At 46.0% G+C, this 26,850-nt stretch overlaps 1 protein-coding gene across 1 annotated transcript in view; it reads left to right on the top strand.

Annotated features, from left to right (window-relative positions):
- The window catches only part of Ccdc180 (coiled-coil domain containing 180), a 60,558-nt gene that overhangs the window by 30,940 nt on the left and 2,768 nt on the right, over window positions 1-26,850 (top strand). The window contains exons 19-35 of the mRNA XM_035438690.1: window positions 774-1,000; window positions 2,161-2,336; window positions 4,663-4,843; window positions 5,726-5,872; window positions 9,121-9,265; window positions 9,839-9,955; window positions 12,557-12,655; window positions 13,753-13,872; window positions 15,401-15,573; window positions 15,821-15,873; window positions 15,988-16,066; window positions 18,098-18,175; window positions 20,030-20,096; window positions 21,829-21,970; window positions 23,547-23,707; window positions 24,215-24,352; window positions 25,145-25,256. Of these exons, the coding sequence (XP_035294581.1) occupies window positions 774-1,000; window positions 2,161-2,336; window positions 4,663-4,843; window positions 5,726-5,872; window positions 9,121-9,265; window positions 9,839-9,955; window positions 12,557-12,655; window positions 13,753-13,872; window positions 15,401-15,573; window positions 15,821-15,873; window positions 15,988-16,066; window positions 18,098-18,175; window positions 20,030-20,096; window positions 21,829-21,970; window positions 23,547-23,707; window positions 24,215-24,352; window positions 25,145-25,256 (2,215 nt within the window). The remainder of the gene's footprint in view (window positions 1-773; window positions 1,001-2,160; window positions 2,337-4,662; window positions 4,844-5,725; window positions 5,873-9,120; window positions 9,266-9,838; window positions 9,956-12,556; window positions 12,656-13,752; window positions 13,873-15,400; window positions 15,574-15,820; window positions 15,874-15,987; window positions 16,067-18,097; window positions 18,176-20,029; window positions 20,097-21,828; window positions 21,971-23,546; window positions 23,708-24,214; window positions 24,353-25,144; window positions 25,257-26,850) is intronic.

Raw genomic sequence — 26,850 nt, 5'->3', positions numbered from 1 at the left:
TAAGAGTGAAGACATGGAGCTGAGCACAAGCAAGCAGATGAGCATACATGTATTCATTCCTCTGTGTTCTTGGTTGTGGATGTGATGTGACTAACTGCATTAGCCTCCTGCTGCCTTGACTTCCTGCTCTCACAGACTGTGACCTGGAGCCACAAGCTAAACTAAACCCTTTCTCCCCTGAGTTGCCTTTTGTCAGGATGTAAATGCAACTAGGACACTCCCATTTGAGGGTTGGCAAGTAGCTCATCTTAATAAGCCTTGTCTTCAAAACACATCCCAATGCACAAGACCATATTCTGTGGTGTGCAGAATTCTATGGTCGCAGAATGGCAAAAGACATATTTCCTATATTGCTGTGGAAGAACTGGCACCTAGGATTTTTTTTTTTCCGATAATTCCAAACTCAAATTTTTCACACATGTGTTGAGAAAAGATGGGAGGTCACATGTAAAAATGACAAGTAGTAAAAAGTGTGCCATCACTACTCAGTCTCAGCCAACAATAAATCATGTTTGGTGCTGTTTCAAAGGAAATGGGGAACTGAGATTGGTATGTGGAAACTTCTCCATTCTAAAACCACTGAGGATGAGGCTCAGGGAATCCAGTCCTTGCATGCAAAAAGCCCTGCAAATAAAAAAACAAAGGTGAAAGCACCCCATGTGGTGGAGAAGGAGCCGAGGAAGCTCCTGTTGGCTGTTTGGGCCACATATTCTCAGTCTGTGCTGTCACACCCATCAGCTGACACTGAGTTTCAAGTCTCCTTGTCTTCGTAGGAAGAAGGCAAGGAAGAGAGCATGGAGGAGGTGTCCAATGAACAAAAGGATTTTTTCACAACTACAAGTGGGAACACTTATTTTGCCTTCCTGTCTGTGGAAGATGAACAAAGGGTACACACAAGGCCCCCTTCCTACCAAGTTGTGCTCTTTCATGACCCTTTCAGCACCAAGTACATAGAACAAGTGATCATTCCTAACAAACTAATCGTCAAAGTTAAGAAACGGTGAGTGGAAACTGTTGTGTTCACATTCTCTTACTCTGAACTTTCTACCCGAGCTCATAGAACTAAAGACTCACTGTAGCTAGAAAGATTAAAAGCTTAGGTGACTGAGGGAGGGTAGGGGTGAGAAACACCATAGAAAATATCAAATACCCAGAATGCTCCACAGACATGGATATCCTTGGTGAGTGTGACCCCTGCACCCTTCCCAGGGTGCTCCATTGGTCTGACTTTGTTATAGGAGTACTCCCCCCGACATCTACTTCTGACTTTTAATTCCTAGTACAGCTGTGACTTTAAAGTTTCTTTTATTTTTGAAAGGACTTATTTATTTTATGTGTATGAGTATTTACCTGTATATGTGTATAATGTATGTATAGTGCCTGTGGAGGTCAGAAGAGGGTACCAGAACCCCAAGAACTGGAGTCACAGATGGTTGTTAACTGTCTTCTGGGTGTTGGGAACAAAACCTAGGTGTACTAAACAGCAGCAAGTACTTGTAATCTCCAGCCTCTTATATTTCTTTTATTTAAAAATTCTAAGCTGGGTGGTGGTGGTGCACACCTTTAATTCCAGCACTTGGGAGGCAGAGGCAGGTGGATCTCTGTGAGTTTGAGGCCAGCCTGGTCTACAAAGTTACACAGAGAGACCCTGTCTCGAAAAACCAGATATATATATATATATATGTATATATATATATATATATATATATATACTATATGTATATTACATATATACATATATATATGTAATACTGATATATATAATATATATATATTATACTGATCAACACAGAAAATGGAAAAGAACTATGAAAAATGAAGGAATAATGTGTGGCCTTGAAAAAAAAGACTGTGTAGCCCAGTGTTCTGTGGCACTATTCCTGAGGAGATGTGAAGAAATGTAGACACACAACATTTTTAACCTTTGAGCTCTTCTGTACTTGATGTAGGTATGGGGTTGTTCATCACAGCCTTCTCTGTGAGAGTAAACGAGTCTGAGTGGATGGATGGTGTCCACCCACTCAATGAGATAGCACATGCACAGGGAACAAAACAAGGTACAAAAGCACAGAACACTTTGGGTTTCAGTATGGCAGACCTCTTACTGGTCGGTCTTTTATTGCTGCCAGAGATGACTGGCCCTTACTCATCTCTCCCCAGGCTTCGAGCTGGCTTCTTTGAACATCTTGAGAAGTGGTTTGACCAATGTGCTCTCAATGCTCACATCATTGTGGCTGCCAAGATTGATGAACTGGATTCAGAACTGGAGCTACGTCTGCACCTGCACAAGCCAAGATTCCAGTACGTGGAGAGGGATATTCATAATGTCCGAGCAGGTTAGAGTCATCCTGGAAAGGTCCCCTTGTCCCCAGACATCCCCTACAGGATCTGCTGCTGTTCATGGGTTCATGCCCTCTTTTTTTTTTTTTTTTTTTTTTTTTTTAACTGCTCCAGTTTACCCTGTGTAATGTTAGGTTGTCATCACATTTGGAAGGTGTGCCCAGAATCAGCACATGAGATTTTAAAATCTTCCTCCCTTCCTTCTCCCCTTCCTTCCCTGGCCCTCTCCTTCTCTCTCTCCCTCCCTCCTTTCCTTTCTTCCTTCTTGAAGCAAGATCTCTAATTGGTAGCATAGACTGGTCTGGAACTCATCATGGATCCCAAGCTAGCCTCAGACTTGTGGGAACCTCTTTGTCTCACCCTCGTGGGTGTTTCTGCTTTCTTTTCTTCCTCCCTCCCTTCCATTGTAGAGTGTCAGGGGCGAAAGGAAGAGTGCCGTCCTGTTGTAGCTCTTGGGTTCCAGGTCTTCTCACACATCTGTCAGATGCACACCTGTATAGTGGATGCTCTAGCAGCAAGTCTACAGCTTAGAACCAGAACTCTCTGGTTCACTGTCTCTGGCTGTTGCAACTCTGAACAGATTATCTGACCACTCTTGCCCTCCCCTTTCCCCCACTCCTCTATAGGAGAAGGTGTTGAAGTGGTGTAGGGAGAAATGGTGAGCAGCTGGTCTGAGATATGGGTGCCTCAGCGTGTAAGCCATTATTTTCATTTGATCATTGGTCTTGGAAAGACAAACCTTTTCTTTTCTAGGTAGGAAGCTCCATTAATGGGGAGGAGCACACAATTTTAGTCAGATTCTTATTGGCCCCTATTGATAGTTCAATTGGATCCTTAGCCTTTAAGGCTCTCCTGGATGGACTGTCACATGTCCCCATCCAAACTCCCAGGGTCTGGAGCAGTGACGATGGCGGACCTCAAGCTCTTCAGCCTTGCACTTTGGGAAACATGTGAACTAAATGCAGTAAAGGATGAAAAGAACAGCACCGAAGACCAATTCCTTTTGCTGCTTCAGCTCCACAGACCAGTGCTCAGCTTGGAAACTCAGACTGCAGCAGTGAAGTCCCAGCTTCACACTGGTTTTAAATTTTAAAAAAATTAATTATCAGTCAAGTGCATGCCTTTAACCCCAGCAGAGGCAGATGGATCTCTGTGAGTTCGAGGCTAGCCTGGTCTACAGAGTGAGTTTCAGGACAGCCAGCAGCCAGGGCTACACAGAGAAACCCTGACTCTAAAAACAAAAACAAAAACAAAAATTGTCATACAGAATAATGGGTTTCATGATGGTATTTTTCTCATTCGTGTATGTGTGTATGTCATTGTACTTTGTCCATATTTATCCCCCAAAGCTGTCTTTTGTCCCTATTCCAGATACTGTTGGTCCTCCTTGTTTTATGCCATTCACAGATGATGGATGGATGGATGAATGGGTGGATGGATGGATAGATAGATTATATATAGATGTAGATATATATATATATATATATATATATATATTCATATAACATCTAGATTCCACATATGAGCGAAAACATGCACTATTTAACTTCCAGAGACCGGCTTGTTTTGCTTAACATAATCTCCAGTTCTGCCCATTTACTTGAAAATCACATAAGTTCATTTTCCTTTATGGCTGAGTAGAATTTGTTATAACTATACACTACAGTATAGCTAGCCACTTACTGTTGATGTCCACTGGGCTATCTTAGCTACTGTGAATAGTGAGGAAATAAGCATGGGTGTGCCGCTGTCTCTGGTTTGCTGACACCATTTGTTTTTGTTAGAACTTTACCCACAGCCCTTCTATCAATCACTCCAGGCAGTAGCACACTCAGGCGGGAGATGTGGGGCTCTCTGATTGCCATAAAGGAAACCTGATCTGTTTTTCATTCTACCTCACCTTGGAGCCAGTTGGAATTTGGGCTATTGGACATAATATTCATGGGTGTAAAGAAACAGGTCAAGACTTAACAGCTTTGTGCTTGTTGAGGCCCCACACACACACCAAAATCTCAGTGTTCCTCAAATACCCCCAACCATCCTCTTCTCCAAGGGATTCTCTGCATCACTAGTTTTGCCCTCTCAGCAGCTGGAGGGCTCCACCAGCAAGAGAGTGCAGGCTCACAGCCCGCCTCCAGGATGAGACCTTGAAGTGGGTACTCATTGGTCTTCAGATCAACCTGGAGAGGGCAGTTAGGGCACAGTAAGGGTGCTTGCCTAGCAAGAGTGGTTCCTGCTTTGGGCTGGCCTAAGAGATACAACAGGTGACCCCATTCCAAGGAAGGAATGGCCTCAGTAGCAGCTCTCTTTACCCTCCTGCAGCTGAGCTCCTGCTCCACCAGGAGAGGCTGGATAGCCACTGCGCAGGCGTGATTGAGACACTGAAGAAAGAGAGGCTGATGTTCTGTCAGTTCCAAGAAGAGCAAGCTGTGCGGAGCAGAAACTTCCGCCGCAAGATCTACGACATGGAGCACATCTTCTTGAATGCCACCAAGAGCCAAAGGTAAGGGATTGGAGTGTCTCCTCCCGAGGCCTGGCTCTAGAAGCCCAGCTCCTTCTGGAGAAGGGGCAGAGGGCTTTAGTGCTTTTGAACATACCTTTTCACCAGAGCCGGAAGACCCAGACTCCATGAACAGCATTTTGTGTGAGGCAGCAGGTGCATAGCCTCGGAGGAAAGAGGTACATATATGTAGCCCATGTGCAAGGGTGCAGATACTGTGCTTGGAAATGTTGGTGTTGAGGAAGATTGCTTCCCCTTGGGGCATCTGCAAGGGCTTCCTCAAGAGAGCATTGCCGATGAACCCAAGGGTGCCTGCCAAAGCTTAAGTCAGGGGCATTGGCAGGGCAGATAGAGCAAGGGGCCCAGAAATGTAAGACAGGGGCCTCATTCAGGTGACAGGAAGGACCATGGCAGGTATCTCTGCTTCAGTCAATCACAGGGACAGCTGATTCTGGTGGCCTTTGTGCAGAGAAGTAACTTTTGTTTGAGGAGAACACAGGGTAAGGGTGGTCTGCTGGTGGGAGGGTGAGGACTCAGTAGAAACTGGGACTCCTTTACTAACTTGCTGGCAAAGCCCTTTTACTTTTTATTTTGAGAAGGGGGGTCTCACTAAATTGTCAGGTAAGCCTTGAGCTCCCTGTCATACAGGATGGCCTTGAACTTATGATCCTTTTGACTCAGCCCCATGAGTGCTGGGATTACAGGCTTGCACCACCACAACTGTCCTTAAACCTCCTTTCTAGTGTTTCTTTTCCTGGCCAGAGGAGTTGGGCAGTGGATCTGGCAATGCCTAGGGTTCCCACCAGACTCAGGTCACACCCAGCCCTTTCCTGCCTCCCAGGCTGGTCATTCACCACCACCTACCTCTTCCCTGTCTCTCCACAGGCTGGTTAGTCTCACCAATACACTACACCGGGAGCTGCTTAGCTACGTGGACGTCATCCAGGTGTCCCTGCGAAGCTTCCGACAGTACCTGGAGGAGAGTCTGGGCAAGCTCCGCTACACCAACATTGACTTTGTCAAGCACTGCAGGTGGGGACGAGTGTATATTTTAGGCCTCCACCACGAGCCACCACAGTTTATTCTTGGGAGGTGGCCATGTTTCTCTCTCAACTTATTTTTAACCATTTTTAGATGTGGTGTTAAGTACAAAGGGCTGTTATTGCCAGCACCAGCACTAGAATTTTCCATCATCACAGACCAGAACTCTTTATCATTTAACATTTGCTCCTCATTCCCCTTTCCTCGTCCCTGCTGTCGCCATTTTACTTCCTATCTCTATCAAATTGACTGTTCCATGTCCAGCCCTAAATGGATCATCTATGATCTCCTCCTCCAAATCTCAGGACACATCACAGAGATGGGGCAGAAGGAATAGAAGCTTTGGAGGATAGGAGATGTGTTGCTAAAAGATGTGTTCTGCACATAACACGCCTATTGCACCTATAAACTCCCTGAGCTGTGACTACCTCCCCACTCCCCCTAAAAAGACCTGCACAGGACTGGGCCCACTGGACATTTCATTCTGGGAGGGGGCCAGACTCATGAGGCTCCTCCCATGGGGACCACCGACAGTCAGTGGTTTCTCAGGAAAGGGTGTCACCTTCTTCAGTGGGGTAGTCACTGATGAGTTACCCATATTTCTGAAAACAAGCCTCCCACCCCCACCATGTTCATACAAGCAACCCTAATTAAACTCAGTGGGCCACACACACACACACAAGAGCTATGAAAGTGGAAGCAAGGCTTGTTGAGAAAAAGGAAGGTGGGGGAAAGGCCATGGGGTTAATGTGAAATTCATTCTATACAGGTATGAAATTGTCAACAAATAAAGTTAGCTACTCCCTATAGAGGAATTGTGTGTCTGTCCTTCTCTTCCTAGTGTCTTTCATTTGCGTGTATCCTTCTTTGAGGTTGGTTTGTCTGTGTTATATCCTGTATCAACACTTTCTTCCCTTGTAAGGCTGAGTGATATTCTGTTGTGTTGTGTTGCATGCCACCCCGGCCTATTGATGAGTGTGTGGTTGTTTACACCTTTGGGTGATTGTGAATAGTGGTATAAGGGACATTATAAGTAACAGTTTGGGCTCTGCTTTCAAATATGTTGGACCCATCCCCAGAAAGAGAACAGGTGTATCAAGTGGCGGTCCCATCCTTTTCTTCCCAGGAGTTATTTTTATATCTATTTTCTATAGTAACTTTCATTTTACATTTCCACTAGCAAGGCACAGGAGTTCTGGTTTCTCTGAATCCTCACCATCACTTATTATGAATTTCTTTTTAAATTGTAGTGGATGTTAGGCAGTGTCAGAGGATGGTTTTAGTTTGCATTCCCCTAGTAACTAGTGATGGTGTTTTTTCTGTCTGCTCATTGGCCCTTCCCCCCCCCCCCGTCTTTGCTCATTCTTGCCTGAATATAATACCAAATTCAGCTTTTCACATTTGTAACAAGCCATACTTGATCCATTTTAATGCATGTGAGTGTTTTGCCTGTGTGTCTATATGTGCATCACATATGTGCATGCCTCATTGTAGCAAGCTTTGTTGTTGGTCACCAGCTCCCAAATAATGACACAGAGACTTATTAGTTATAAAAGCTCAGCCTTAGCTTAGGCTTGTCCCACTAGCTCTTATAAATTAAATCAACCCATTTCTATTAATCTAGATTTTTCCTTATGGCTTTCTACCTTTCTTATGTCCAACTCCCTCCAAGTCTTGTTGGTGTGTTGCACATTCACGCATGGATTCATCTGCTGTTTCCTCTCTCTGTTCAGAGGTCTTGCCTATTCCTCCTGTCTAGCTCTTGACCACCATGCACTATCCGTGGCAGTGTCTGTAGGGCTTACATTCGTTTTACATATTATTCAGGCACCTCTGTCCTGCATATGCCTGCACTTGTATCCAAGCCTGATGACCTATGTTTGGTCTCAGGATCCCACAAGGTGACAGGAGAAAACTGGCTCCTGAGATGGGTCTCCAACCACAAATGCATCATGGCATGTGAGTGCACACACACATGCACTCACACACACACTCGCACGTATGTATGCATAAAACATTTCATAAATAAAAATGTAAAAGCTATTCCTTAGGGTTTAAAACTGAACTGTTACAATTTTCTTTCCTGGTTGTATCAACTGTTTTTCCAAATTGACTGCTTCCTGCTTGTATTTCCCTTTCTGCTTATTTTCTATGTTAGTTACTTGTTGCCATGGTAAAATACCTGACAGAAGAAACCTAAGGAAAAGTAAATCTTGGCTCAGACTTGCAAAGGGTTACATTCCAACATAGCAAGAAGGCATGTCACAAGGAGCATGAGGTGGCTGGTCACATTGCTTCTGTGGTCAGGAAGCAGAGGTCTTTCTTTTTCTTTAAACATCTTATATTTGGTTATTTTGTAATTTATGTCAGATAATTCTAATATCTCTTGTGTTCTCCTCCTTGTTTTTTTGGTTCTTATTCATAGTGTCTTACTTCTTTGTGATTTTTTTCCCACTGAAAGTCACTTGTTTCTCAGATTTTATCTGCAGTGTCTTCTCTGAGGCCTGGACTCACAGGGCATTCCTGTTTTTAGTGAACCACTTGGGGAAATATCTACTAAGAACCAATTAAAATTCTCTGCTTGAGATTTTGATTCATTTTGTCATTCTAGAGAACAATATTCAGTTGGTAAACAAAATCTGATATTAAAAGGAGCTTTCTTTCCTTCTTGCCCTGGGATCTCAGTATCCTGGAACCTGATGAGGTTCATGTGTCAGTCAATCTCACTGAAAGTGCTACCCTCAGGACCCAGTTCCATGCGGGCTCTTCCCCCTGTGCAGTCATGGAGGCTCAGTGTTAAGGTCTCTAGGTCAAAGTCAGCTTTAGTACCACCCACATCCCAAGGGACCCTCTAGTTTCAGTTCATCTGGAGACTGCAAACCTCATCCTTATGTGGACCTTTTTATTCATTCATTCGTATTCATTCATTCATTCATTCATTCACTCACTCAATGGTATTGAGAATTGAACCCAGAGCCTCCTGCATGTTAGACAAGCATGTTAACACTAAGCTACATGCATAGCTTCCTTGTCTGGAGTTTGTGCAGCATTTCCGTTCTTCAGCTGGCCTGTCAGGGCACTGACCTGATGCACTAACTGGCAATCTCACTGACTCTGCATTTGCATAACCTGCATTTATCTTTCCACCACCTGCACCCAGATCTAAAGTCATGGCCTTGGGATGAACGAGAATGTTCAGTTTGACTAGTGGTCTTTGCTTCTCCTCAATCATTCTTCAGATTGTTTTCAGAGGGAGGCAACTTTTCCTCTGAAGAAATCGAGTCCCTGTGTCATCGACTGGAGAAGGAGGCTACTCGGATTGAGTTTGTTGAAAGTCTAATCATGATCCACATGGAGAAAATGGAGACAGAGTACCTAGAGCAGGTGGGGACCCCTGCAGATGGAGTATCTAGACCAGGTGGGGCTCCCTGGAGATGGAGCACCTGGACCAGGTGGGGCTCCCTGGAGATGGAGCACCTGGACCAGGTGGGGCTCCCAGGAGATGGAGTAGCTGGGCCAGGTGGGGCTCCCTGGAGATGGAGCACCTGGACCAGGTGGGGCTCCCTGGAGATGGAGCACCTGGACCAGGTGGGGCTCCCTGGAGATGGAGCACCTGGACCAGGTGGGGCTCCCAGGAGATGGAGCACCTGGACCAGGTGGGGCTCCCAGGAGATGGAGCACCTGAACCAGGTGGGGCTCCCAGGAGATGGAGCACCTGGACCAGGTGGGGCTCCCTGGAGATGGAGCACCTGAACCAGGTGGGGCTCCCTGGAGATGGAATAGCTGGTGGGGCTCTGTGTCCCCCCCCAGACAGCTTCCAGGACTGCCTGCCAGAGGCTGTCACTTCTGAAGAAAGGGTACACCTGGACCCCAGCCATATTTAAGCTCCCACATTCTTCCAAGATCTAATATTCCAGATCAAGTTTACCCCAGTTTACTTTTCATCTTTCCTTACAGGCCAATGATGTCATCAACAAATTTGAAAGTAAATTCCATAACCTGTCTTCAGACCTGATTTTCGTAGAGAAAATCCAACGGCTGATGACAAATCTGCAAGTGAACATCAAGTGTCAGGTAGGTCAGGTCCAGCCTCCATCTGGTGGACACCATCACACACACCTGCACATCCACGCGGTACAGCAGTGTGGGGTCTGTCCCAGGGTACTTCAGCCAGGAAGACAAGTAATGCTTAGGAGCTCCACCCATTCATTGAGTTACTGCACTCCACGATCACCAACTTATTTTGTTTAGCATTATTTGTCCATAGAAGAACTAGATAGACTGCTTTTATCTCCTTAAAGCGCTCAACCCAAAGCAGGACCTGAGGTCATGCCCCAGAACTCATGTCTAGAAAGCTGGGCACGGTATACATGATAGCAATTCCAGTGCTGGGGAGGAGAGACAGGCAGATCCCTGGGGCTTGCTGACTGGCCAGGCTAGCCTACCTGGTGAGCTCCAGGGCAATGAGATACCCCGTATCGACAGCACAAATTGGGATTGACAGGTTATTAAATAATAATACAAAAAGAGGACATGACATTGGGGGTGCTAAGGAGATGGGAGAAAATCTGGAAGATGTGTGAAATATGGTGAAAACACATTGTCTAAAATTCTCAAAGAATTAATAAAAATATCTAATTATGTATATTATGTTCTGTCTGCATGAATGCCTAAAGGCTAGAAGAGGGTGCCAGATCTCATTACAGATGGTTGTGAGCCACCATATGGTTGCTGGGAGTAGAACTCAGGACCTCTGGAAGAGCAGCCAATGTTCTTAACCTCTGAGCCATCTCTCCAACCCCCAATAAAAATACTTAACACAAAAGTGAATTGCTCCTGACAGTAACATATATGTTGACCTCTGGCCACTATCTGCACACACACATACACACACACACACACACACACACACACACACACACACACACACACACACACAGAGAGAGAGAGAGAGAGAGAGAGAGAGAGAGAGAGAGAGAGAGAGAGGGCCAAGGCTGAGAGAATGGACCTGGATGAGGTGTCTACAGGGACATGTCCTGATTCCAGAATTGAGAGGTCATGGGATCGGTGGAACTCATGGTACACTAGACATGAAGAGCCTGGGCTGACCTCCTAGAGATGGAGGGGTTTAAGTACAAAGCTTTCACAGCCCAGTTGTACATGCTCAAAGAGCTTAAGAGCTTAAGATGCTGGACACTTATGGGCATTGGAGATTGGCCTGCAACAGTGGCTCCAAGTTCATTGTCTCACACCAATGATGATTAAAAGCTCAGACACCCAAGGAAGTATGCAAAGTGGAAATGGGCTGTGTAAATAATTACTACAGGAAAAGTTAAGAAATTGAGAAAAAGTAAGAAATTAAGGAAAAGTAAGGGAAATTCCTGAGAGTGGGAAGACTTTCCAAGAGATGGAAGAACACTGTTTCCTTTGTCTAGGAGGGATTTTGTAGGGCAGTGTCAGGACTATTAAGATTGGTTAATTATCTGGGCTATCATGAGCCAAGCAAATGGAGGGCCCCCACTGTCTCTGCATACCCGCTGAGCCCAGGAAGAAGAGATAATCACGTGTACTTCTTGGGTTTCCCACTGAATTAGGAGTGTTGGAAGCCCTTCTCTGCCTGTCTCTGACTCTAGGTTTGTTTGTTATTGTCTTTGTCAGCTAGCCGCTGGTCATTAGCTTGTATTGCTACCTGACCTTGAAGGCGTCTTGTTTATTATACTGAGCTCTCTGTCCTCAAACTTACATGACCAGCGTGTAGCTCTATCATGGCAGTGCTAACTCGATCAAAGCCACCAAGATGCAGCTGCAGCTTTCTTAGTTATCTGACATGTCTCTAGGGTGGGTGAGAGATCTCGTAGTAGAGGCTTTTTTTTAGAAGTCATCCATACTTATGCTTTGGTCTGTTGTAACTAGCTACCTGAAGCAGGGTATGTTTGAAGGACAATAGTGACTTACCTGTTCCCTAAGGGACATTGCAGGGACAGCTAGGCAGCATTCATCGGCCCACTCTTATCCACTCGTCTTGGTTTCCTCATACATAAGCATAAGCCTTCGAATTCATTCCCCTCAGTGCTAAAAGCTCAGCCATTTAAGTCCTTCCATCTTTCTTTTTAACTCCAGCTCCTGTTCTAACTGCAACCTTTGTGAACCACTTGCAGCTTCTATCATGGGTTCCTTTCCCTTACTGCCGAGAGAGCCAGCTCACTGCTTTGGCAAGGCTGGCTGGCTAGAGAACTCTCAGGAGCCAGGTCCCCATTCTGAGGTTGCAAGCACAAATGACTGTGCCCAGATCTCTATGTGAGTACAGAGGATTCGAACTCACTTCCTTCAGGCAGCACCCTTGAGAAGCACCCTTGTCCAGGATACTGCCTATGTCCTCAGGTATCCTGTAATCTGGGATGCTGTGTTAGAGTGTGGGTATTCCAAGCTCTGAATGCCTTACATACTTAACTGCACTCTGTGGCGCCAGTTTCATTTAAACCATAACTATGTGATACATCAACAAACCTTTTAAACTTGTATTGATCTTTTTGATATGACTGTATACTTTGCCACTGGATTTTTTCCAGTGTTTAATCAATTTCCTGTGTATTCTAATATAAATATGAATTCTAATATAAATATAAATTCTATATATATTCTAAAAACAGAATCTCAAAACTCCTGGTTTCCTAGGTGGCAAAGTCCAATTCGCAAGCAGAAGGATTAAATTCTTCTCTGGAACAGCTTCAACACAAGATACAAACATGTCGAGACTGCCGGGGAGATAAGGGCGTGAGTGGATCACAGATTCTGAATGTGCACAGTCAAGACTGGCACAGTTGGTGTAGACTTGCATCTGGGTACCAGATTTCTCCAGCACAGAGAGGGTGGGGTGTCTTTGAGCCTCAGTGGCTAACTTTTGTGTTACTCAATGGAAGGCAGAAAGAAAAAAACAACCAATCCTGCTCCCCCTCCCACAGCCTCAGACGAGCATGCAGATGTTGGTGGGGGTGGGGGCCTGAGACTGGATTTGGAGACCCTACTTCCCTCTGCAGTGTCATTAGGCCTTCTTTGCCCTGGGAGCTCAGCCCAAGGTGAATAAGAGAAGTAGGAGCTCTGTGCTCCATTTCATCACAGTCCATAAACCGATTTTTCATGTCTAACCTGTGAAAAGTCGAGATCACAGTGGAGTTGAGCAGGACCCTGTTTGGGAGCATCTCTGGCTCCCCTTCCAAGCTCCACCTTTTCTTTGATGTTGTGTGGCTATCAGGAGAGTTTACCCAGCCTTCTGATGAGGTGGAGAAAGTGTAAGCTGGGCGAGCTATTCCTGTGTGGATGGAGGGGCCCAATTTATAGTCTGCAGAGCAATGGCAAGGAGACAGTGGTAAAGTCTTGGATGCATGGTGAAGATAAAGATGGTTGAGGGTGCATGCCTAGACCTGTAGGGTGCTGCTAAGGGGGATGTTGGTGAGATGGACAGTCAGTTCTCCTTCACAACTCTCCACACCCTTGCCAACTGGACCAAATTTGTCCTTTAAGCATAATATTTTAGGGCTAGAGGAGACACTAGGGGATGTCCCATATCCCCATTTTATAGATGAGGAAACTGAGTCAAGAATTTTTGAATCACTTGCCTATAGCTGAACCTACAAGACCAGGAGCAGAACTCCCCCATCAGTGAAGGATCTGCCATCTTAAGACAGCTGCCCAAGGCAGCCATCCAGTGACACCCCTCCCCCAACACATATACACACTCCTCCAGGACCATTTCCTATAAGAAAGGGGACTTGGAAGAACCCAATGTTGTCATTCCTGGATAAGCCCCCGTTCCTGCACTTCTGGTGACCTTGCCTCTTTTCTGGGGCTCCCTCACTCTGTATTCCCACTAGATGGTGGCCATAGATGACCTCCTTGCCTTTATCCGATCCTGGAAAGAAAAATTGAGCCAAAGGATTAAGTACCTCAACTGCAGCCTGGATTCGGTGTCCATTACTCGTGAGGTCTTTACGGTAAAGAACATGGAGAGATGGGGAAAAGGGAAACAAGTTGTAGTCTGGGCTCCTAGGAGACCCCACAAGATGTAGTACTGCACAAGAGGAGAGGAGATGCCCAGGTTTCATCAGGCCTGCTGGGGAGTTATGGGAAGATGACCCACCATGGAGTCAGATCTCAGCTGGGATGGCCTGTGGGCCAGCTCCTTGCACTTATCTCTCAGGAGACTCGTCACATCTTTGGCAACACTTCTCTCTCCCAAGGCTCTCAAGTTAGCCAGTGCATTCGGTCTCAGTCAAGTCCATTCACCTTTGCCTTCCCATGTGCCGTGAGCAGTCACATCCTCCATCTCCAACAAGACCCCAATGCCTCTTCCTCTAGCTACTAAGTCTCTTATGCACTCAATGCCCAGTCCTTTTACAGCAGCAAAGGCCCAAATAACTTTGTCATCCTCCTGCCTTCAGTGTCAAATGCAAGCCCTTCAACCAGTCACAAGGGAGCCTCCATGGGCTGTCACCAATACCCTTTATCCCTTTCTCCTAGTCAAAGGCATCTCTTGCCTTCTGGTCTGGGTGGGACTACCGGCCCTGGAGTATCTTCCACTTCCCCATGAGTCCACCGTCCAAGAGGTTAGGTCTCTGGTTAAAAAGCTAGCTGCTGGAGACTGAGCACTGGCATGGGCAGAGCCTGCATGACCTGCCTCTTTCCCCATCCCCACATTAGGTTTTGCTCATGACAGTCTCAGCCACTCTCAGAGAACTCAAGAGCCAATTACTGCATGAGTAGGCTGCTGCTCGGCTCTCACTGCCAGATTTTTGCCACTCTTCCTTCTAAGGGGAGGCTTTCCCTACTGGGCAGTCAGGTAACCCCCCTGCCCCCAGCCATTTCCTACAACTGCTCATGGCAATACGGAGGCTCCAGGGTTCCAGCCCATGCCCTTCCAAAGGCCTTCCAGGAGAGGAGACTCAATAAATGATGGAACAGTCAGACTAATTACTCTTTGTGGGTGTCTTTACTGCCCTTTCTCATAGGCAGTTGGTCACGCTTAGTCTTGTCTTCATTCATTCCCTCAACCCATGTGGTCAAGACACCAGTTGGGGTATCTATGGCTGACACTGTAGGTCTCACTTCATGCTAACAGAAGATGCTGGAACTTTCCCTTCATAGGACTTGTCCTAATTCTGACAACACATTTATGCGTGTGTGAGTGCATTTAATATCCTTCTGTCTTACCTAGACTGCAGGCTTCAAGAGGTCAGGTACCCTATATAGCCTCTCCATCCATGTCCCCAGCATTCAGGCATAGCCTTGTGGAGAGCAAGGACTCGGGAAATCTTTATATATAAAGTCAGGAATGAATGAATGAATGAATGAATGAATGATCAATCGACCTCCCCTGAGGGAATAGGAGCACAACCACTTCATAGAACAAATGAGCTCAGGCAGCTTGCTTCCAGCCATCACTTGGAAAAGATGGCAATGGACAGTATCTGTTGTCTCCTTAAAATGTGGTTCCTCTACTCAGAATTTCTCTCTGGACTGCAGGACAACACCATGAATGATATGGATATAGAGAGTGACATCCCTGCGTCTTCAGAGGTCGTTGAGGAGGAAGCCAAGGTGGGCCTTATAGCCCCTGAGTCCTTCTCCCAACCAACCCGCATGGGGAGGCCCATGATTGAAGACCCTGCTGTGGATGTGGTCAAGAAGATCCTTCAGTGAGTGCCTACCACTTTGGCTCTGGGGCCCTGTTCACTGGAGTACCATAGGGGTGCTGCTCCAGGAGCCTGTGACTTCAGGCCAGAGGTTTCCCCTCTTAAACCTCAGTTACTCACCTAAATCCTTAAGCCGGAGGTGAGACTCATGCACGATCTATTGAGGACCAACTGTTTGTTACCCAGGGCTTGGCCTGGGCTGTTGTTGTGGTCACTATGGAAAAGCTCACTTCCTTCCCTTTGGTTTCAGAATTCCTCAGACAAAACTGGCTTTGGCGTGTGATAAGGATCGTTCCCACACAGGTAGAAACACAGAGCTGTGGGTCTCGGAAGGTAGTGGCAGGGAAGTTGGTGGCAGCTGCAGCCTATCATCACCTCTTCTTCTCTGCTCTTGTCTTTGACACCTGTCACCCAAAGTCTTGAAGAAACATCGGTACCGGGGAGAAAAGTCTATAAAGAAGGCCTTGGCCAGCTCCAGTCTCACTTCGGCTGGGAGGTAAGGGTACAAGGCCATCCCAAATTTCCCCTTCCCAGATGCCCTGGGCCCAATTGTTCCCAGACAAAGGCCACATGGCCTGTCTTTTTTCTCAGACTCTGATCTCAGGCCCCACTTGCACTCATGCTCAGGAACTGTGCGGGAAGGAACGGGAGCGGCACTGCAAACACCGGCTTCATTCAGGCTTGAGTTCATCCTTAGGGGTGGATCACAGCTCCCACGTGTTTGTACCTGGAAAAGTTTCTAGGTGGCTATCATTGGGATGACAGGCATATCCCTGTCCTGCAATTTCCCCACGAGATGTACAGCATTAGAAAGGGGGACAGACTGAGCACAGGAGCAGGTGGGTTTCCTGGAGCAACTTCACAGATACGGGAGGACTAGGACATGGCATCTAAGTCCATGGTCACTTACGCAGCTCTGGGGAGGTCATCTATCACACATGAGCCTCTGGCCACTAGCTCTAACCTGCATATTTTAGGGAAAGCAAATGACAGAAATCAAATGGCTGAGCCAACTTTGACTCTACTAAGCTCTAGATAACGTGTGTGTGTGTGTGTGTGTGTGTGTGTGTGTGTGTGTGTGTTTATTCCTTGTGTAAATGCATTTACATCTAACTAGAAGTGTTGTATGGTTACCTATGGTTATCTACTGACCCTGAGGCCTTTCCTTGAGTCTTCATGGGAACGGGAGGATGAAAAATTCTGGACCTGATCACCTCTGCCACCTGCCCTCTACCTGGCCTTGGCAATAAATCCAAAGTTAAGGTTTTTGCTTTTCAGAGAAGTTGAAGGGTGGGTAAGCATCCTGCAGAGCTGTTCTAAAATTCAGTCATCCTGCCCCATAGGCATTGTGGGTTCTCAGGCACCCCAGGAAGGATCCAGTGGGTACAGAACCTCCTGCCCCAGACACACATACACTACAAAGTTGATGGGGGACGTCCTTTTTGTGTGTATGTTTCTCTTATTGGTTGATGAATAAAACACCAATTGGCCAGTAGCCAGACAGGAAGTATAGGCGGGGCTTCCAGACAAGAATAATTCTGGGGAGAGGAGGCAGAGAGGAGCTGCCAGGGAGGTGCCATGTAGCCTCCGAAGGAGTAGCATGCAGGAGCCTTCTCTGGTAAGCCAAAACCACATGGAGTTGCACAGATTAACAGAAATAGGTTAATAATTAAGAGAGAGCTTGCCAATAAGAAGCCTGAGCCACTGGCTAAACAGTTTATAATCAATATAAGCCTCTGTGTATTTATTTGGGACTAAAGGGCTGCAGGACCTGGTGGGACAGAAACCTTGTCTACAAATGGCACTACCAACATGAAGCAAGAATTTCCACATAAAACCTGACAAAAGCTTAAAAAGGGATTCTAAAAACAAAAGAACAAAGTCAAGCACAGCTTCTTGGTAGCAGCATTTTCTTGGGTGGGCTCTGTCACTATAGGCAAGCAGAGGCTCTCTGCTCCTTTAAGAGAGGCTCCCTGACTCAGCATTAGCTGCAAAAACCTCAGGACTCTTTTAAGAGGCCCTGGTACCAAACAATTAAGTGGTGTTTATGAGCAGCCTGTGATATGCTTCTTGGTGGTGACATGAACCTAGAAACTCTGCCATGAAGCCTAGACTCTCAGAAAGCCAAGGAATAGACCAGCCTTCACTTTAATCTTAGCCATGCAGATTAAAGACTCTTGTGGTCAGAAAAAGATAGAGATATACAGTAAAGGCTGATTCAGATGAAGAAAAACCTCTAAATGTTTTACAGTGTGTTTAGAACTATATGTAGGCTTGGGAGAGAAAAGAAAAAAAGGATAAAGTCCTTAAAAAAGAAATAGAGTAGCTGGGTGTGGTGGCACACCCCTTTAATCCCAGCACTCGGGAGGCAGAGACAGGCAGATCTGTTATTTCAAGGCCAGCCTGGTTTACAGAGCAAATTCCAGAACATCCAAAGATAAAAAACCAAAAGATAAAAGAAATAGAGAATCTGGATACTATATGCTATTGTTTGATTGCTGAGAAAGGATCATCTTCTGTCTCACAGCGTGACACGACATGCCAAGGTCATCAGAGTCGACAAAAAGTACCAGGTTCTGGGGGAAAAACCTCCTCCTCAGTCTGAGTAAGTAGTGGCACATTGTTCCCCCCCCCCCATGGAACCCTTCCCCTCTGTGAGAACCCTTCCCCTCTGTGAGAACCCTTGTCTATGAGAACCCTTCCCCTCTGTGAGAACCCTTCCCCTCTGTGAGAACATTTCCTTCTGTGAGAACTCTTTCTTGGTGCAACACTTTCCCTCTGTGAGGATAGTGGAGGAGTAGGGAAAGTAAACTTACACATCAAGATCCGTTTGTCTTAGGTTAATACATGTGTTTGTTGAGAGACATTTTTCACCCAAAAGCTCACATTTTTCCAAGCTCAGCATTTCATGGTGCCAAGACACCTTCGAGGTTTGAGGGCTTTGCTTGTTTGTTTTGTTTTATTTTGTTTTTACAGTTTTCCATCCCTACTGCATTCCTTTTTTCCTTTAATTGGCACTTTGCCGATTAAAGCAAAAGTCAGTTTACTTTATAAAGCTTATTTTTGAGCAAATCAGCCCAATCTCAAGTTGAAGACATCAGAAGCCCTTGGAGAACACCAAGCTCTAGAGTGGAGCCCCACTCTCTCACTGAGGGACCCCTACTCTTCTTGGCAGACTTTGACCACCCCCCACCCCCCCAACCCCCACCCCTCACCCCTCACCCCCTCCCACCCCCCCACCTCCCGCCAGGGGAGGTCTTATCTCTGGAGTTGGAGAACCATGTGAGGAAGGATGTCTAACCTACCAGGTGACTAAGGAGAGACTTCATGTTGGCAGTTTGATGTGCCCTCACACTATGCATGTGATTTCCTGTGCCACAGAAACTCTGACTCTGTTCCCTCTAGTCCTGTGTCATTTTAGTTCCATAAAGAGGTGAACTCCCACAGTAGTCAAGATACAGAACTGTTCCACCCCCACAAACATCTCCCTCTTACCTTTCCCTTCACCACCCCAACACGGAGCAATCAGGAATTTGATTTTTTTTCCTTGTAATTTTGTCAGCTGGAGAATAGCATACAAATGGGCTTGCAGCATTTGACTTTCTTAGTGACAGCACAATACCCCAAGTTCCATCTTAATCTCACTCTGCTACTATAACAGAATGTCTAAGGCCATACAATGTATAAACATCAGGGAAGGTGGAGAAGTTCAGGGCAGAACTACCAGCATCGAGCCAGGCATGGTGGGACTTGCCTATAATCCTAGAACCCAGGGGCTGTGCACAAGATCACAAGTTTAGCCTGCCTAGGCTACAGAGCAAGACCCTGTCTCCAAATGTATCTTTTCGTCAGGACCTCATTCCTATGATAACTAGCCCATACCCTGAGTTTCCAACATGTCTTAGCTAAGGTTTACTATTGCTGTGAAGAGACACCATAGCAAAATCCCTAGCTCGAGGCCCATTATCTATTTCTGATTAGTTAAATTTAAGTTTCATTTTTGTGGACTATGGTCATCTGTTCATTCTGAGCTCATGCAGGAAATTCAGGTGTCAGAGATATATCCATCTAATTATCTCCCAATCAGTATTTTAAATACTTAGTAGACTTTATAGTCTACTGGGAGAGACAGAGAATAATTAGCCAGTCAAACCAGTCAATCCCCAACCCACTGATTAGGGTGCTCCAGAATCAGGCAATTGAGAATCAGCACAGAGCTAGGATCAGGAGAAGAAAAGGGACAAATGACAAATGATACCAAGAAGTTTCACAGCTTTTTTTTTTTTTTTTTTTTTTTTTAATCGTGACATTCAGAGGGCAAGGTCCTGGAGCAGTAATGAGTAATTATTAGGAGTGACAGGGCTGGAGAAGAACACTCTGAACACTCAGATGCTTGGTTCTGTCTGTGTTGGTGCATCTGGAAGATGCACCTCACAGATCTGCTTTGTTTGGATTGCAGAGACTTCAAAGGCATCATCATGACTCTCCTCTGGGAGAGCAACGAGCACCTGCTGTTTGTGGTGGAGGTAAGAGCCCACTTGCAGGCCCTTTGCCCATCCTGGAAGCTCCCCCACCTCCTCTGTCTTAGGCAGTCTGTTGAGCAGGGTACTCTAGGATCCTACCACCTCAGGACCCTAATCAGTTTCCTTTTTGTTTTGTTTTAACTTTGCCACCTAAACTAAACCATCCAGTGTGTATTTATTTGTTTACTTATTTGTTTGTTTTTCAAAACAGGGTTTCTCTGTATTGCTTTGGGGGTTGTCCTGGAACTCACTCTGTAGACCAGGTTGGCCTTGAACTCACAGAGATCCACCTGCCTCTGCCTCCCAAGTGCTGGGATTAAAGGCATGTGCCACCAACACCCAGCCCAAATTTATTCTAACCAGTCAACAAAGACTGCTTGGACACAGTTTGTGTGTCAGTTGATGAGTGTGCCAAGAGGAACAAACCCAACCTCTATCGCTAAAGGCCCCAGCAACCCAGACATGGTGGGATGCCATGTTCCTTCCTGCTGAAGCCAGGGTTCAAGTCCTGAGACGTGGAAGGGGCATGGGCAGGAAGAAATGAAGTAGTGTCTGACCACCAGATGAGTTTCACACAAGTGGCTGGCCCTGAATAGCTGGAGCCATCTTTGTATATACTTCAAAAACAAGCATGTTTTTTCATACTAACATTTTTTCCCTCCCTCCAACGTCAACTTCTGGCAAAAATAAATAAATAAATAAATAAATAAATAAATATGTCAAATATATTTTTCCCCAACTTTGACACAAAAACATCTTCTAAACAAAAAACAATGCTTATCTTTCCGCTTGCTTGGCCACATATTGTCTTTACAAAGCTAAAAGTTGACAAGTATAGGCACACATTCTCAAGAATAACAATATCATCCAAAACTTAACAAAGCATATTATGGAAATAGGGGTGATCTGCCATAAGCTGCCAGCATACAGTTTGCTTGCACTTCTTCAACTGCCCATTAACTTTTATTGCCTCTGATCCTGTCAGCCACTGGATCAGAATTGTTTCCAGGGTCAGCTGGTATTCCCAGATAAGAAACCAGAGAAGCATCAGTTCCCAAAGAATTTTAAGGCCAAAATATTTGAGAAAAAAAATGGGGTTTCTGGGAATGATCATATCTGTCCCATGAGTGACTGACAGAGTGACACTGAAAACCACCAAGAGAATCATCAATATTATGATAGAGAAGAGAATATGCAGGCCGCACAGTTTCAGGAGTGTTCTGTGCTATCTCAGAGTCCACTCTTCTGTGCCTAGTGAGACTGTCTCCACGGGCTTTGCCTCATGGAAACCTGTTGGACAAGCACTCATATACGGATCCACAACTGGGCCACATGGCTCCCAACAGAGGGACACAGGTAGCCAGATGGGGCTTGGACACAGCCTGCATGCTATTCTGCTCTGGCATGTCCCAGAACACACTCAGGCCTCCTGCCTGCCTTCCACAGGCTGGGTTCTGCCAGGCAGGGCTCCCGTTCATCTTTCTTTGTGGTCCACAGCCTAATACTTTCTAGTTAACACATAGGCCTGTTCCAGTTTGAGATGTCATAGACTAGGGTCTCTAAGGGCTAAATAGGAGTTTGCCATTCAAGTAGCAGCATGGTCTGTTTGTAGCCATGCTTGGTGGGCATGGGATATGGAAGGGGTCACATGGGCAGATGGGGTACATGTAAAGGCAAGAGGTGTGGAGTTCAAGATGGGCTGGTGGGGACACACATGGTCACCTCTTTCTGGCAGGATTTTTACCGAAGAGAGAAACGCCCTGTCACCAGGCCTGAATTCATGTACGACACCTTTGACCAGTGTGCTGACCACATCGTCAAGAAGATCCTGGAGTATCACAGCCAGGTGGATGAGTACCACAACTCCTGCCTCCTGGGTAAGTGCAATTAAGCTGGGAGGAGACCCACAGAAGGAAGGCAGGAGCAGGTATGGTCAGGGGTGAACCTCAGCCTATCTTCCCTTTGACTCCTTGAGGAGACAGAGGAACAGCCCTGGGAAAAACCAACCTCTTGGAGTTAAGAGAGAGCACTGTTTGTTTCTCAGAGCTTGCCTTTCCATTCACAACCCACCTGACCTTCCCAAGCCCAGCTGACCACAAGGCCTTTGCTCTAAGGACAGTGATAGGGAATGGGTCCCTCTGAGCTCACTGGGAAACACTGACTATGACTTGGATTTCACTCATTCTACAATCACAGGCTATGGCCAGTCATTCCATGGCTTTTGGTTCATTCCCAGAGTTGTATAACTGCCACTAGTGCCAATGTTAGCCTCATCAACCTCTCCCCTTACAGGCCCAAGCAAACAACATTCATGCCTGTCTATAATTTTCCTCTCTGTCCCTTTCATGGAATGAATTCACATGACCCCTTGTGACCGTCTTCCTTTGTTTTACGGAATGTTTTACGGAAGTTATGCATGTTGTGAATTATATGGTACTTAAAAAAAACACAGAATAAGATTCCTCTGTGCAGATCTATCCCACTTTATTGGGCTCTGCTGTGTGATTTCAGAGGCAGCAGGGTAGGTGTGTGTTGGGGCAGGGGTTAGGAGGTAGCCAGACCTGAGGCCAAAATCGAGCCCTGTGACATTGGCAAAATGATTCTACCTCCCTGAGCCTCCATTTTTCTTATCTGTAAGCTGGAGGAAGTAACAACAGTTGCCATGGTAGGCTTCTTTAAGGGTTAATCCCTCGCAGCATGAGGGAGGGGGAGGCAGGGTTTCAAAGTCAAGGCTAGCCTGAGCTATACGATGATAAGAGTAGGGGATGAATGAGGAAGAATAAAAAGGAGGTAGAAGGGGAAGAATGGGAACAGGGGAAAGGAGGGGAGGAGGGGGATGTACTAGGCACAAGATAGAAAATTATGTTTTTTATAGTTAAATAAAAGGGGAAACTGGAAACACAGGAGTAAGATACTACAGAACGACCAATCAGTTACCAAAGAGAATAAACCAGAACTTCTAAAAAGGAGGCATCAAAACTTGACAATTTAAAGTGATGAGTGGGTGTGCAGCCAGATTTACATAGCTGAACGTGAAACTGGTGAAGTGGGAGGCAGACGCAGAGGGAATACCCTGCAAGACGAGGAGATGAAAGCATGAGCAGTAAAGATAACAAGAATGATGGATAGGTCTTAGCCCATGACTGTTTGGAGGTACAAGAGAGGAAGGAGACAAAGTCGAGGCAATACCCAAAGAGGTCACAGATGGAAACTTGTCCAAGATAATGAAAGACAACCATTTAAAGAACACTGTGAGAAGGAGCCCTCTGAATTTGCTTAACCTTCATTTTTCCATCTTTGTCTTGCCACTGGTCTCCTTTAGGTGGAGTAGCTCTTACCACATTGGAGACCTGTCTTCCCGCCCCCCTTTTTTTTTCTTTTGGAGACATGACCTCAGCAACTTAATTCTCCTCTATCCAGTCCCTAATATCCTACACTACCCTCCACATACAGAATTACGTGCCCAGGTGAGGCGGTTTGAAGAGCTGCTGCCCCAGGTGTGTTGGCTGGTGACAGAGAATTACAAGGAACAGCATTGGAACAAGTTTTGTGCATCCATGAAGGAGATCTGGGAGCAGTTTGAGCAGCAGCAGAAGCAACTGGAGAAGAAGAAGGTGAAGGTCACAGGGCCAGGAGTGCAGGGAGTTGAGAATGGAGGCAGGGCAGGAGCAGGGCTGAGTCTGAGGGAAGAGGGAGAGCTAGGTTTGGGGACCGCTGGGGACAGTGGACACTGGCGAATTAGTGACCAAGCCAACACTTGCAGGCAGAAGGCATTCGCCAAACTCTAAGCTGTGTTTGAAATCTTTGGTAGGGCCTTGGCCATTGAGATCAATGACAGTTCCAGTGTTCCTTGGTGCTGTGGGATATGACAGGTGCTGATTTTATTGAGCTAAAGGTCTAGATTGTGCTGGAGCAGGTGCCCAGCTCAAACTTCTTTCCAACCCTCAGAGTTGGCACCAGCCACCCTCCCACCTTTTCCTCACAGCCACTCAGTCCTCTTTTTACACTCAGAGCACAGGGCATACCTGTCTGGATGTGGCCTTCATTGATAGATGATGTTGGTCCTGATTTCACAGTCTGGCTCAAAAATCTCGACTCATTTCTGACTTGTTTGTTTGAAGAATGAAAATTCAGAGAAGCTCCATCCAAATCTTGGCCATCCCATATATGCCCAGCAAATTCAGTCCCTGAAAATTACGGAGGAGATAAGACAGGAAGAGCTGAGCCAAGTGTTGCGCTCAAACCGGGAGAAGTTGGAGGTGAGTGCTGCCACTCAGCCTCTGCCCAGGTGCTGAGGTCCCCTTCAGAAAGTTGGCCCTGACAGTTGGTACCTGAGCCAGAGAGCACAAAAAGGGTAGGTCTTTTTTGGTAGATGAACTGGCCATTATGGGATGCTTACATTGCTTTGATTTTGTGTGTTTGTTTGAAGACAGGTTCTCTCTATGTAGTCCTGACTGTCCTAGAACTCACCATGTAGACCAGGCTGGCCTTGAACTCACAGAGTGCCTTCTGAGTTCTGGGATTAAAGGCATGGGCCATCACGCCTGGCCATACTTTGACTCCTAAATTATTTACAAGAACTAGTAATGACCATTTTCTTCATGATCCATACCTACTTTTTTCAGTTTGGTGAATTGCCTGTATATGTGCCTTGGTCATTTCTGAATTGTGTGTGTGTGTGTGTGTGTGTGTGTGTGTGTGTGTGTGTGTGTGTGTGTGTGTGTGAGAGAGAGAGAGAGAGAGAGAGAGAGAGAGAGAGAGAGAGAGAGAGAGAGAGTTTGGGGATTGAACTCAGGTCCTGATGCTTTCATGGCAAGTACTTTACCCACTGAGATATTTTTCCAACCTCTCCGAATCCTTTCTTAGTTCAAATCAGACCAGATGTTGGGAGAGGTCTCTGGGCTCCAAGGACCAGGTGCTAGTAAATTCCCATGTGGTTGTTAACATGGCATCAGGGGTGCCTTGCCACAGTGGCCAACTCTACCCTCCCTCTGCTGGCCTGGTAGGGCAGATTTTGTTTATGAAGTCCATTTTTGCTCTCTTTCTTCCAGGAATTTGCCAAGAAGTACAGCCGCTTCTTCATAGCAAGTTTGGCCTCCTTCACAGAGAAATTCATGTTGCAGTTGGATGAAGTGGTCACCATTGATGACATGCAGGTTCCACGTAAGTGGCATACCAGCTGTGTCCCTAAGGGATCATGAGGTATAGGGTGGTTGGGGGTGAGGGGTGTCTGCTGCCCCTTAGTCAAGGTGAAACTTTTTCTCCATTGAGTGGTATTCTGGCCCCCAGAATGATCTAAAATAGCCACACTTATGGCTTTGAATGAGTGAGTTTGAGTATATAGCAAGTCAAAGTAACAAAAATAAATATCAAGTTGCAGATAGATCAGTAGACAGATAACAAAACATTATCATACAGTACTCAAAACACTCAGTTGGAGAAGTCCCTTTGGGGCACCCATCTGGAGCTACTGATGGATAATTTTTGGACAGAACAGGATGCCCCCTTAGTTGACACTTCTGTTATCAAACTTGGGGTGGGGGGGTGTCACAGCCTATGTTCCAAATCAGATCTGACTTTCCATCCTAATAAACCCACTAAATAAGCCAAACAAAGTAGAAAACAGAAAAAGAAAAATTTATTCAGTGTGGCCACATTCAGGAGAGGGACTAAGAAATCCAGCAAAGCCCCCAAATCTGTCTTCTGGGTCCTGAAGTGAGGTCAAAGTTTAAATAAAGGGCCACACATATGCACATCTAAACAATGCAGGTCAAAATATGTTCCCACTCACCACTGACCTATCATTGTCAACGTCAGTCTCATCCTATGAAGCGATCTAACAAGTCCTCATACTGTGTCACATCTCCTTCTGGGAAACAAGTCCCCCTCTGGCTGAGGTCATTTCCTTCTCCTAGAATGAGACCCCTGGCGAAATTCACATTTCTTGGAGACCACTGCTTCAACAGGCTGGCAGATCCAATCAGATGCTCATAACACGAAGCAGAAACCACCCTGGGAATTTGAGGCTGAGGCCTGGGATTCCCCACTGAGACTTTTCTCACGCATGGGATTCCCTCTGGCTTCTCTCTCTCTCTCACTATAGCTGCTTTTACATAAACAGTGTAAACAGTGGTCACCTCTGTTGGAAGGCATTCCAGCTGTTCTCAGACATTGTTCTTGGGCTATTTTGCAGGTCTCTCTCCATGTCACAGAGTTTAGGGGGTGAAGGCCAGCCTATTCCCAGATAAGTGACCTTGGAGGACACTTGGAGACAAATGTGCTTGGGTCAGAAATGGGCACCAATGGCTGCTTCCAGAGCCAGCTTCTTAGAGAGAAAAGCTTCTGTGTCTGTGAGGTCACAGTTAGTAAAGCACCTCTTTCCTGTCAGGGATGGAGTCCCATGATAATTTATTGATTTAATGTGGACCAATTGACTTTTCTTATTTTCATCAAAAACAATGTTTTGACTGAAAAAGTAAATGTCAACAGAATCAAAGAGTAAATATAAAAACAAAGTCCTGGCAGGGAATAATTTCATACTCTTGGGCATATGGTTTCTGAACATAAAATAAGAAACAGAGGTCCTAAAGGAAAGGGTGGCACTTCTCTGGGCCAAGATTAAGACAGGTTTAAAAAAAAACAAAAAACCGTCCACTATAAAAAGAAACCACAAATCAGAAGAAAATTCCTCCTCACAACTTGTGAGTCAGAGAAAGGCCAGCTATCCCTGTGGTGCTAAGAACTCCCACAGGTCAAT

The sequence above is a fragment of the Cricetulus griseus genome, chromosome 2, assembly GCF_003668045.3.
Source record: "Cricetulus griseus strain 17A/GY chromosome 2, alternate assembly CriGri-PICRH-1.0, whole genome shotgun sequence".
NCBI lineage: Eukaryota > Metazoa > Chordata > Mammalia > Rodentia > Cricetidae > Cricetulus > Cricetulus griseus.
Note: the sequence above shows the minus strand (reverse complement) of the source record. Positions and strands in the feature narration are given on the sequence as shown.